The 13,767-nt window shown below is 36.0% G+C and overlaps 1 protein-coding gene across 6 annotated transcripts in view; it reads right to left on the reverse strand.

Annotated features, from left to right (window-relative positions):
* Window positions 1-13,767, reverse strand: part of si:dkey-91m11.5 (PH_BCR_vertebrate and RhoGAP_Bcr domain-containing protein) — a 54,397-nt gene that overhangs the window by 14,243 nt on the left and 26,387 nt on the right. For all 6 annotated transcript variants that reach the window (XM_067394877.1, XM_067394878.1, XM_067394879.1 and 3 more), the window contains 9 exons: window positions 12,968-13,146; window positions 11,744-11,848; window positions 11,392-11,577; window positions 4,385-4,492; window positions 4,226-4,286; window positions 4,078-4,130; window positions 3,298-3,438; window positions 330-451; window positions 42-207 (listed from right to left, as the gene is read on the reverse strand). In XM_067394877.1, coding sequence (XP_067250978.1) covers window positions 42-207; window positions 330-451; window positions 3,298-3,438; window positions 4,078-4,130; window positions 4,226-4,286; window positions 4,385-4,492; window positions 11,392-11,577; window positions 11,744-11,848; window positions 12,968-13,146 — 1,121 coding nt within the window. The remainder of the gene's footprint in view (window positions 1-41; window positions 208-329; window positions 452-3,297; window positions 3,439-4,077; window positions 4,131-4,225; window positions 4,287-4,384; window positions 4,493-11,391; window positions 11,578-11,743; window positions 11,849-12,967; window positions 13,147-13,767) is intronic.

A 13,767-nucleotide genomic window follows, 5' to 3' on the forward strand; every position in this document is an offset into this window, starting at 1 on the left:
TTTGCTGTAGAAGAACATTTCTGATTAATACATTCATCTACCTTTTCTCTCTGGATCTCGTTCTTGATCTGGGAGATCCTGACCTTCAAACAATCTATCTCTTCCTCCGGTATCTGGGGGACCGGTGAGGACTCCGATTCATCAATGGTCTGAAAGGTGACATCAGCTAGCGGGATATACCACTTACAGTCATACTGCTGTCCCTTCCTAAACATGGGGAGAAACAGAAACCAGGGGTCACATATGTGACAATGAAGATGAGATGAAACAAAACATGAACTCTGAAATGTTGAATCTTTCTACAGAAGAAAAAAAGTTGATTGACTTGCCCTCCAGTTTGTTTCTTCAATTTGGCGCAGAGCAGCAGGTCGGTAAAGAGGAAGACATGTCGAAGTTTCCGTGCCCCTTCTACTACCTCCACCATAAACTGGTCTCTGAGAAGCTGCCGATTCTTTAAAGACATTAGGATGACGTTAATATGCACGACAATATATTTAAAACATTAACCATGTGTTTTTTATGTTATATTTCTATATAATTCCAGATAATAATCATCATAATAACACAAGTACTAAAAGACCATTTTCACAGGCTTTGGTGACATGTTTTCACACAGGAGATCTTCTTTTTTTCTAATTTTTTTTTCCATTTTATGCACACTCATAACACAATGCTTTGTGTTATATCTCCTTTGCATTAAATTACAGAAAAATAGTTACTAATGTAATGAGTGTTTCTAATAAAAGGGAGTGATGACAAATTTGACATTCTCTTCTGACCAATGTAATCAATCTCTCTATGTTTTTTCCTCATTTAGGTCATTTCCTCATAAAGTCTCAGAAATACTGCGGTTGGAATTTGCTATTGGAGCAAATTTGTAATCTGTTGTAGTTTCTGTTTATCACAATGAAAGTTTACCCAATAATGATGACTTCTGCTTCTGAAGACTCTGGGAATGTGAAAAGTGTCCGTCAGATTTTTTTTGCAAACCAAAAATAACCTTGACACACTTAGTTTCATCTGTTCATCAATAGGGGGCACTCATGTATTGTTTACTGCCCCATGAATCAGTGGAAGTCACTACTTTGCCTGAGGCAGAAGGTCATTTAAAGTAGGTGAGGAGGAAAAGCAGCCAATGAGAGGCTCAGACTCATTCACTGAAATGGAGGCATGACACACTTAAGAAACTGCGCTATTGTGGGTGAGTCACAGGAGCTATTTTCATGATAATGATGGCAGCCTCAGGGGGTTTCAACCTCGGACAAGCATGGCTAGATGGGATTAAAAAAAAAGTGTGCTGGATGAGATGAGATGATTCACAAAAGGTAGATATGACGGTAATTACCTACAGTAAATTGCATTAGAGAAAAAATTTAACCTTAAATGAACTGAACAACAATATATTCTACTAACAACAACAAAAACATAAATAGCTCATTTTGTCCTTAAAATAACAGTGATTTCAAAAAAAGCTCCGTACGAGATGTTCCCAAAGATGTCCATCTCAGGTCATTCTTTACAACTGGGTGTGCATTTGAGTGCACACTTGAGTGACCGAATCCTCAGTAATTGAAGGGTGTGTGACATATGTGAAAGACATCTGCTCTTTTCATGGCCTGAACGTCTCTGTGTGTAGATGCATTCAAATCATTGGCTCTGACCTGTGACCCTGGCTTCAGTGAGTGTGTGTTTATCCCTTATGTTTAAACCTGCATTTTTTTTTACATCAGAATTTGGCCCACATGATATATGGGTACAGTATTGACTTTGGCCGCATTCAGAGACATCTGCTAAAACAGCCTAAGATGAGAAGCAACACATGGCTATGAACTGGAAATCCATCATCTTGCAGACAATAATTACTCAGGACATGGACCAAGATGTCCTGTCATAAAGAAAATCCAATATTTTCTTTCTGAACAGCCATTGTCAGAGCTCTGAATGAAAATGTAAACACGCTATTAAATTTATCATGTGTTTTTGGTGATATTTTACCACAAAATCAATTAAATTAGATTTGGATGCACAAAATATATAAGCTACTTTTGTGCATTTGAGTCATTGTTGAAGCTTGAAAGCTTCAGTTACAATTCACTGAAATTGGAAAATGGATCAACAGTCTTTGTTCTATAAAAAAAAAAAAAATAATTATATTCCTTTAATACAAAATTATTAGTTGGATCCCAATGGAGATACAAAGAGATATTTTGGGTCTCTGGCGATGAGTCACAGTAATGATTAATGTTGAAAAAGAATATTCTATGATGAATACTTTCTCGTAGGATTGTATAATGATGTTTTTATTATAAATTTCTTGCAAAGTGATAAAATATTTCTTCATTTTAGTACAAATCTTTACTGGAAGAATGATTAATTGAGCTGTATTGTTCTCCAGCTTATCTGTCAGACATTCTTTTAATCATTCAAATAATAAATGATCTCTATCTTTGAATTGAATCTCTGTATTTTCTGTAATAAAAATGCCTGGCATGTCCACAATCCTACAATCAGAGAGTCACTTCCCACACAGTTTTCCAGTAATCTATGGGGAAGTCTAGTACAAAGTCAAATGATTCACAGTTCAAAGGGGTCAGGACAGTATGCAAGAGTGTGTTTGTGTTCATTCTGAATCTGGGAAGGGTGTTGAGACACTTCTCATTTCGCAACACTGACCTTTGGTAAATGAGGAAGGGGAACAGGAAGGCGGGAGATGATTATATTGTTGATGGGACCATTGTAGGATTACGCAACTGGAACGTGCCAATGAATTTTTGTACACTTGTGATAATATTCTTAAGAATTACAGTACAAGAGAATAACAGTAAGGATTTTCATTCTGGCCTGGTCACCTTGAACACATGTGAGTGTACACATCTTTTAAATATCTTTTATATTTTTCAAGCTAAAAGTATTCTTACAACTATCATGACGTTTTTGAGGAGTTGCACCACAGACTAAATCAGGCCTGCAAGGTTTGAAAAGTCATGTTTATCTTATATTTATCTGATATTTTACCTTGACACAGTCATTAAGGTCCTCATATGATATCACTTTTTTTTTTGTCCCCCAGCATGTTGGTCGCACCACATGACTTTGATTAGATGGACAAAAGTTTTTCAACTATTGATGAAAATGAAATATTATTTTAATTAATTTATTAAATAACTATTAAAGAGTTTATTATGATTTCAGGACAGTTTTATCACCCATCCCCCCATTGCATAATAAACTGATAGATGCAGTCACGTCATTGACCCATAATACAAACTGGCCATATTACAGCAGGGCAACACTCACCTCTCCTTTCTTTACTGTCATAGACTGACGACGGGGTGTGATCTCCTCATTAATGCTGGACAGGAAGTTCTGGGAAATGCGGAGGGCGTCCTGCAGGAGAGGGTGATCTGGATGACTGGATGGGGTGTGCTTCAGCAGGTCCTAAATTTAAAGAAACACAAAAACTAATCTAAGGCCCTGTTTACTCCTGGTATAAAGATGTGTTTTGGTCGATCGGATCAAAAGTGGATGACGCTAAATATTTATAACTTTATAGACTATAATAACTGGCTTCCAGTAACGGCTGTATGTGAGTCTAGTTCCGGTCGAAGAGTGACCTTTGACCTGACGCATGACGCATTAACAAACACAGAAGCACAGAGAATAGAGCAAAACAAAACACTAGTCACGAATTATTAGTCTAAAATGAGAATTTTTAAGGAGAAATGTCGGAGGAGCGTGAGCTTATGTTAAGCTCTCACCTAAGCTTATGCTACGCCTACATCCTACGCCGGAACTCGAATTTCTAGCGATTACAGTTTATAAAGTTATAATTATGGATATTTTTCTTACAAAAATGCATCACTTTGCTTCAGAAGGTCTTTATTAACCCTCTGGAGTCATATGGATTATATTTATGATGGATGGATGTGCTTTAATAACAGGTCTAAACAGGGCCTAATAGTGCAAAACACTCAATTGATTAAATGTGTAAATCAATACAGCCCCCACACTTTCAAATAAAACATGTTGTGCTACTAAGCCCTAAACATTTTCACTTGAGAAAAATGTTTCACTCACATGGAGCACTAGGGTGCTGCGAGTGACGCGATCCACTGGTTTATACAGCAGAGCTGAATGAGAACAGCAAAGAAGTGATTAGAATACTAAGTAGTGAAAAAAAGAGAGTAAATGTGGAAAAATGAATGAATGAATCATGATCTCTTACTTTCCAAAGAGTTCTTGGCATTCTGATCTTTACCCTCTTTAGCACTCTTGACTTTCAGATTCTGAAGGTAAAAAGGGAAACAAATGCATAAAATATACAAAGAGGCAAAGATATCATCTATTGTTTTGACAGTATAATGCAAGCGCCCTTAAAACTGACCTCTGAAATCTCAGCAAACTGAGAATTGGCTTGACAACACTTTTCGGCAGTTTCCACGGCAACCTTATAGTTGTCCACAAAAGCCCTGTACACGCCGAGCTGGCTGGCCTGTGTGGGAAGATAAAACGACACGAGAGAGTGAGAGTGAGAGAGAAGGTAGTTTAAAGATAAAAGTCAGTGCTAGAGGCAGATTACTCATGCATGTTACATCGGCTTAATTCTGCTTACTAAGGTAGAACAGGCAGTTTTACAATGGCCTGTTTTGGCATGGTTGACAAGCTTCTGATATTTAAAGACAAGCAAATACCAGCCTGGCCCAATAAAGACAACATCACTCAACACAACAGACACATTATGACAATGACATAATTGGTTGAACTATAAAGAAAAATAATTATCAAAAACTATTGCTCTCTAAAACTATAGTTAAATTAACACTAACAACCATTTCAATATATATATTGTGACAAAATGATTGATATAAGTTACAACCGTTCCACAGCTGGGGCATCAATTTCACCACATCAAACTAATAAGGTTTTTTTTGTATTTTTTGCATGTGATTTGTGAAGAAAACCAATAAAAACCAAGGTAAATGTCACTTACAAGAGAAAAACAAAAAAAACCCTTTAGTAATTTCCTTCTTTAAACACACAATAACACTTTTTCCAGAGAGTGTCTAAAAAAGCCATATTAAGAGAGTGAATGCATACTGAAACAAAGAAGAAGTTACTTGGGGTAAACGAAGCCAAAATGTTCCGGTGAATGAGCGTTTGTGTCATGAAGAAAAAACACCATTCAAAAGACAACAACTGTGAAATGGGCACATAACAAGCATTTTCCATGGTAACATCTCGAGTGCTGCCAACACTGGGGTAAATAAGAGAAGGACTTGTGATGGGGCTTGTCATGAGACAGAGAGGTTAAGCACTTCCTTCAACACAGCTATTATACTGCAACTGGGGAAACTTGTGAACGATCCAGAATATGAGCATCATTACCCAGAGATCAGAAAAAAGACGGATTACATCGTGCTGTTAGCTTCGCTCACTGATAAAAGATGAATACTCATTAAAAGAGTGAAAAGAACCATTAAAATGAAAGGAAGCACTTTCTAAAGACTCTACTCTAGTGAAGTGTTCTGAGGACACATCTTCAGCACCATGGCAAAAAGAGTTATATTTTATCTGAGCTGTAAATGTGAGTTCTCAGTTCATAATAAATATGATGCAATAAAAACACTTGAAATAATGTAATACCATGAAATAATGTCAGGAAAAGTCTTTTGATTGAGTTTGATTGAGTAAACACTACCAGTGTTTACTGGTTCACAAATGAGCTGGTTCATTTTAGTGAGCCAATACAGCAGTGTATCCCTATTCACGAACAGTGTTGGGCATGTTACTTTAAAAAGGTAGTTAGTTATAGTTACTAGTTACTTCTCACAAATACATCATCGTTACTTCTTACAAATTACATCATTATAAAAGTAACTAATTACCAGGGAAAGTAACTATTGCGTAAAAAAAAAGTCAACTTGGATGCCCCCAATATTAAATATAAGACTAAAAAAAAATTATTTGTTTAAGTATGCCTATGTTATGTTTTAAATTCATCTATTTGATAATGAAAAGTGAACAACATGAGTAAGATAGGATACATCATAAGATATGGAGTGTGTCAGATATGATTTTGACCACTTCATTAAGTTTTGTTTTGTAGAAAGCCTTTCTTTAAAGTGAATTTCGATTTGTAAAAATTTTATCTTAATTTTAATCAATATTTCATCAACCAATTGCCTGGATTTAATAAATAAGAAGCAAATATAGTAGACAATATAATCATGGCATGGGGCGCGTCTTATAGGCTAAATGAACCGTAACTCAGCGTATAGGCTGCTTGCCTCACAGAAATGAGAAATATATCTATAGAAAGCTTGAAATGTCTACTTTTAAATGAAATAATTCAAAACGAAAAGAAATAGGCTACTCTGATTATGTAATCCGAATGAAATGTGCATTTTATATTACGTAAACGCTCATTATTATGGTTTATTCTCTCCAGTATTTAAGAAATCTAATTAATATAAATGTGATTAGTCAACTAATGGCTTAAATGAACAACTTCTAGACGACTAGAAAAACTTATTTCACATATTTTTGATCCAGCATGTCATAAAGGGTATTCTCTTTTGAGCTCACGCTCTGCTCGCATGCTCTGACACACACACACACACACACCCACATACATGGAGCATCAAACATTATTATCAGTTTAAAATTATATTTGTGTATGACTGACCGGTACTATTTCTTTACAACAAAACGCTTTGCAGTCACAGACCAATCGTCATCAGTTAGCATGTGTCCCACCCCAACACACACACCAGAGAAAAAACTTTGCAGGTCCTATGGCTGAGAGAGAGCCTACTTGAATGAAAACCGCTTCAGTGAGCTCAATTATAGTAACGCGGCATTTTGTCGCCAGTAACTGTAACGGCATTGTAACGGGGGGAAAAAGTCATTTGTTTGATTACTCGTTACTGAAAAAAGTAACGCTGTTATTCCCATCACTGTTCACGAACAAATGACTCTTATGAGTCGGTTCATTTTAGTGAGTCAAAAACATACAGCATGACCATTGTCTCCTGATTTATGAACAAATGACTCTTATGAAGAGGTTCATTTTAGTAAGTCAGAAACTTACAGCTTAACCAGCCCGTCTTGATTCATGAACAAATGACTCTCATGAGCCGGTTCATTTTAGTGAGGCAAAAACTTACAGCATGAAAAGTATATGCTGATTCATGAACAAATGACTTATGAGCCAGTTTATTTTACTGAGTCATAAAACTTGACCAGTCTATTCTGATTTGCAAAAATAAATAAATAAATAAATTATGAATTGTTTAAAAAGACACGTTTGAATCAGTCTGACAATTCCTTCAACTGAACAGAGTGGTTACTTTATCACTGCAAGTTAATAGTATAAGTTAGTATATAAATGTAGTGAAGGGTGGACTGAATTCTGTAGGAAACACTGGCCTTATCCATTACAGTATGAAAACAACATCTGAGCCCATTTTTTGGACTTAACTATTCTGAGGAGTCAGGGGTGAGTAAATCCCATGCTGTGAGAGTTGGCGGTCCACAGGGAGAGGGAGAGGGCAAGGGAATGCCCAGTGGGTGGATTTCCAGGGCAGACACATGCCCTACACTATGACATAATGCTTTCTGGGAAACGGAGCAGACACTGGACTCACTGTCCTCTGAAAAACTCTGTGTGACCATGTCTCCCTGTGGGATTTCCTGTTTATTTACCCCTCTCTGTGTAAAACACACACACCCTGAAAGAGAACTATGCCATTTCTCTCTCTCTCTCTCTCTCACACACACACACACACACCCACCCCCAAGATAAGGAGCATGGCATATTCCCCCAAATACTTGTCCTTTAGAATTACTCCCCCATGCAAACATATCTAAATGCACAAAGATAAAAGAACAAGCTACAAAAATGCTCAACTGTACACGTCCACATGCCTCAAATAATGACCACAGGTATTTGCAGCTAACAATATAATCCCTGTGGGTTTAACAATCAAAATAACAGCTGAATGAATTCAAGCTTCGGCCACACTTCCTCAACCCCAATGCCTTTATATTTCAAAGAAGAGATTTATGTCAAACAACACCTAAATTCACAGCTACAAGCCTGGCCGTGGATCCCAGAGGGGATGGTAATACGTTTCAAACCCTGTGGAAATGTCAGAATTTATGAGTGGAGCAGATCAACACCCTGCAGCAGTTCACTTCCTAGTATTAATTTACAGCTTTCAATACTGTATGTTTTGTTTTATAATATCATAAATGTCTGGGCACAAGATGTAATGAAATTAGTTTTCACAACATCTTAATTTCAATAAAATTATTTTCACACAACTTTTTCATTCAGTTGCAAAGGTGATGTATGGAAGCCCATTTCGCATGAAAAAGAAACAATTAAAAAAAGGAAATAAATTCACAATTATGAGACAAATTCACATTGCAACAAAAGTCTCATGGTGACATGCACTAACTTTGGGGTTGATAAGATTTTTAAAATGTTTTTAAAAGACGTCTCATGCTCACAAAGGCATTTATTTGTTCAAAAATACATTAAAAAATATTATTTCACTGTAAAATAACGATTTTCTATTTTTCTATATAATAAAATGTCATTTATTCCTGTGACGCAAAGCTGAATTTCTAAGATCATTACTCCAGTGTCATATGATCCTTCAGAAATTATTTTAATATGCTGATTTGGTGCTCAAGAAATATTTCTTATTCTTATCAATGTTGAAAACAGTTGTGCTGTAGTCCTCATCATTATGAACAAACATTTATTTATTCAAGCTCCAAAAATTGATCAGTTTGATATTGCGGGATCTGATCTGTCACACATCACACATCATCACACATTAGGCCCCGCCTTCTGGAATTCAGTCGCTTAACTGGATGAGAGCACTGCATCGATCCATCATAATCACTGACGCTGTCTACACTGGATACATTATACTGACACAAAATACTGTTTCTGACATAAACTTGACACAAACTTTAATCTGTCGACAACAGGACAAATGGAAGAGTGAAAGAACGTTTAAGCAGCTCGTTTGCTCATCTGTACAAACTTCAGAGGGATCCATGCATCAGAAACAAAATGATTTTTTACTTTAATGTTGTCCCGGATCATGTCTGAGGATTATATGTGTGTTCAGAGCATTTGTTTTGATGGCACAGTAAATGACGTTTTATATGGACAATGTTTTCAAATCACTTATAACTCACGTGCAATAGCAAGTGGGCATTGATACAGTTTCCTATGCAATTACTTTAGCCATCATGGCCATTTGCTGACAAGTCTTAAATGGGCCACCCCCTTAAAAATTGATAATTTCAGACAGATGGTCATAATGAAGGTTGAAAATAATCATTTTTCTGCATACATTTTTTTCTGCAACATTTTTTATTAACATTATAAGTGAACCTCAAAGAACATATTAAAATAATAAAAGATCCATGACATGACCCCTTTAATACTGCAAAGAAACGTTCAAGTTTGCCGTTAGATCTGCACCCCCAGCTATAACACCCTACTACCTTTCAACCCCAGCATTTTTGACCGCAGCCCCACTGATATAAGAGCAAGACCCCCTAGCTGCTTTACATGCAGTCATGTGGCTCTGAATGCTTTCATGTGCACAAACATAAAGTCCTGCAGGCGTCTATAAAGATGGGGGTAAAGTTTCAGTTTCCACAGCTAATTGTGCAGAGTGGAATGATGTGGCTGTTGCTTGTGAAGCTCACTAAACCGGTTATCAAAGAAAATTTTCCTTAGGGAGGACTGGAGAGACATGCTTTGATGATGACTGCGTTTATAAACCGTCTCAAAAGATGTCTCTCGGGTGGTCTGACAGAAACATCATGTATGGATTACCCAATTAGACACGTGCATGTGGCATCGAGTTACACCACAATTCAGTTGCTACAATGAGTAACAGTAACATTGGCATATTATTAGATGATAGTAAATTATGAACCAGTGATTTCAATAATATAGCATTTGGTAGGCAGTATGACCAAAATCTTATATTGTGATACAATTTTATATAATATAGCAGTTTATATCATTATATACTTATTTTGCTGGAAACTCAATTTAATACAAAAAAAAAAAGATTTCAGAATTTATCAGTATCATATGGGCTATCGTTTTATATTAGAGATTTCTTAATGTATTATTATTTAATTGTGCATGCTCTTTTCTTCCATTTTTACTTTTAGATTACCTAATCTAATGTTCACTATGTTAATCTTAAATAACACTAATAACTTAGGAACATTGTTAAATATAATCTTTAGCAAGTCTCATAATAAGTTTAAATTTTCATACTGTAAGTTTTCATGTACAATGTTATGATGTTTAAGTAAACAAACTTGTAACATTTGAAATGACTGAGATTGTCAGTTGAAAATCATTTTTCTGTATATATTTTTTTGGTGCAACATTTTTTATTAAAGGGTTAGTTCACACAAAAATTATATATTTTTGATTAAATCCGATGGCTCAGCGAGGTCTGCATAGACAGCAATGGTACTTCCTCTCTCAAGATCCATAAATGTACTAAAAACATATTTAAATCAGTTCATGTGAGCTCAGTGGTTCTATCTTAATATTATACAGTGATGAGAATATTATTTGTGTGCCAAAAAAAAAAAAAAAAAGACTTTAACAATATCTAGTGATAGCCGATTTCAAAACACTGCTTCAGAGCATTATGAATCTTTTGAGTATCACGTATCAAACCACCAAACTGCTGAAATCACGTGACTTTGGCGCTCCGGTCCACTGATTTGATTCGTAAAGCTCAGAAGCTTCAAGAAGCAGTGTTTTGAAATCGGCCATCACTAGTTATCGTTAAAAATGTGTTATTTTGTTTTTTTTGCCGCACAAAAAATATTCTCATCGCTTTATAATATTAAGGTAGAACCAATTTACTCACATGAACTGATTTAAATGTGTTTTTAGTACCTTTATGGATCTTGAGAGAGAGGAAATGTCATTGCTGGCAATACAGGCTTCGCTGAGCCATCGGATTTAATTAAAAATATCTTAATTTGTGTTCCGAAGACGAACGAAGGTCTTACGGGTGTAGAACGACATGAGGGTGAGTAATTAATTACATTATTTTCATTTTTGGGTGAAATAACCCTTTAACATTATAAGTAATATATATATATATTTGTATATATATGGTATATATATATTTGTGTGTGTGAAATTGTTGCATTATCAAATGCCCTAATAATTTTAAAATAAAAGTTTTTTCTAATTTTAATTTTCTTATAATCTTCTAAATCTTGTATTTTTTTTTTTTCTTTTTGTTTTGAACTTGAATGCAAACCAAAAGATCCTACGTATATTCCGCTTTGTATTAAACAATATAATAAAGCACTGCTCACCAGTTTCTGGAAAAGGTCACCCACACATTGATGGTGGCTCCACTGCTGCACTCTGGGTAAAAGGCCATCATAAAAGTCCTTGTGGATCTCATGGAGCTCAGGCACTTTGAAGAAAATGGTTTCTATCTGCTGGAGGGTTAACATGGGCTGTGAAGTGGTGGCAGCAGCTTTCAGGGGCTTCATAGGCTGTGATAAAAAACAGGGGGTCAAAGGGGGGTCCATGTGCTCCCATTTGTAACCATCTGGGTGCAGTGCAATGTGCAAAGCTCAGCACCACTTTAACGGTGATCTTTGACCCTCTTTAGTGAGTAAGCATGCAGTAAATCAGACCTAGCAAAACTGTATTACTCACCAGTAAGAGCGCCTCCAAGTGGCTGAGATAGGCCTCCTCACTAGCCAGAATTCCTGATAAGACCCATTTCCTCATCTCCAGCCCTTTTTCAACATCCAGCTCCGACTTAGTATGTCCAGGGTAAGAGTGGAAAGAATGAAGAAAGTCCCCATTACAAAAACACATTTAGAGTTCAGCCAAAAACACACATTCCAGTCTAAAGGCCCTAGGAATTCCTTAGCAGGGTAATCCTCATAAAAACCTAAATCCTATCCCATACTGATTTACAGTGGTCAACTATAGACCACATAATCCCATATACCGATATGAAACATCCCAAACAATAAAGATAAAGGATGCAGAGGTCAAAAGTTCAGCACATACACACATTTGCATTACCACGAATGTTAAAAGACCCTTAAACCTGAAGTAGAAAAACCAATATTAATATTTAGGCTGATAATTATTTTCACGTTTTTGCTAACAGTTGATAAATGGATGATATTAAAATATAAACTTTCAGTATTTTGTCTAAATAAATTAAAAATAAAACACAAAGAACAAAAATCAATTGTTTTAATTGCTACAGGTGAATTTAGGCATCACAAAATTGTATTACAGTATGAAAAAAATGGACATTCATTTTGAGATTTAATAAAGATTACATTGTGTTACTAAATTATTAATGTTATTAAATTTAACTTTAAGTGAGCATTAGATAACAGCAAATGTAATCTATATGTAAAAATATGGGCAATGAGCATGTATAATTAAAGGGACAGTTCACCCAAAAATATAAATTTTGTCATCATTTACTCACTCTCAAGTAGTTCAAAACCTGTATGAATTTCTTTGTTCTGCTGAACACAAAAGAAGAAATTTTGAAGAATGTCAGTAACCAATCAGATCTCACCCCCTATTGACTGCCATAGTATTTATTTTTCCTACTATGGTAGTAAATAGGGGGCGAGATCTGTTTGGTTACTGACATTCTTCCAAATATCTTCCTTTGTGTTCAGCAGAACAAAGAAATTCATACAGGTTTGGAACTACTTGAGGGTGAGTAAATGACACAATTTTCATTTTTGGGTGAACTTTCCCTTTAAATATCCAATATCTAATACTGACCAACAACCAATACGGAAATAATATAAAATGCATCCCTGATGAAACTTGGGAGAGTTGTGTAAACACCACAATTTCATGAAGGCAAAGGCTAGTTCTCTATATATCAATTTCCCTTACTGATTTAGTGGACTCCAGGGACCCTGAGGTCTCTCTAATGCTCCGACCTTTCGGGTGAAGGCGCGGAGAGGAGAGGGAGTCATCCGTGTAAGATGCAACATCAGGCTGCATACGCTGGTCCTCCCCTCGATCGCCATCATAAACGTATGCTGGAGGCGGGGTCCCGCTAAACGGGATGTCTGCAAACAGAGACGAAAGAGGTCAGGGTGTCATACTTGACTATGAAGTGTAACATACGATTTTTTTATCCACTTCTAAATCATATCAGTAATTCAAAATACATGTAATATACAGTATAACAACAATCTAATATATTAGTACATGATTTAATCTCCATTGCCAATAAGTGGCAAGCACTCAAATATGGGTTCTCAAGTCAAGCTTTCCATCTTAATTTTGAGTGCCTAAAATAATCAATACATCCTTCACCAGCCAGTGAGTGTCTCATACATCTCTTATCTCTTAATGTAATCCACACAGAGGACTGAAACCTTAGCCCAAAAGACTTACCGCCTGAGCTTTTTCCTCTTTGCAATAAAGACCTTGACATATAATTGAAAGCAACTGATAAAGCCTGCCAAGCGAAGACAACCAAAGCCGTTAGGAATTCATCACCCATTTCACATTTATTCTTGGAAACATTATCTACCATCTCTCTAAATCACAGCCTCAATTAAGCCTCCTGTTCATCATTAATGCATGACGCTACAACTGAATTATTAAAAATGTGTGTAGTAAAATGCAGCGATTCAATTGTAAATTTTTCCTCTGACAATATGAAGATGAATTGGATGCTTTAC

The sequence above is a fragment of the Chanodichthys erythropterus genome, chromosome 9, assembly GCF_024489055.1.
Source record: "Chanodichthys erythropterus isolate Z2021 chromosome 9, ASM2448905v1, whole genome shotgun sequence".
Taxonomy (NCBI): Eukaryota; Metazoa; Chordata; class Actinopteri; order Cypriniformes; family Xenocyprididae; genus Chanodichthys; species Chanodichthys erythropterus.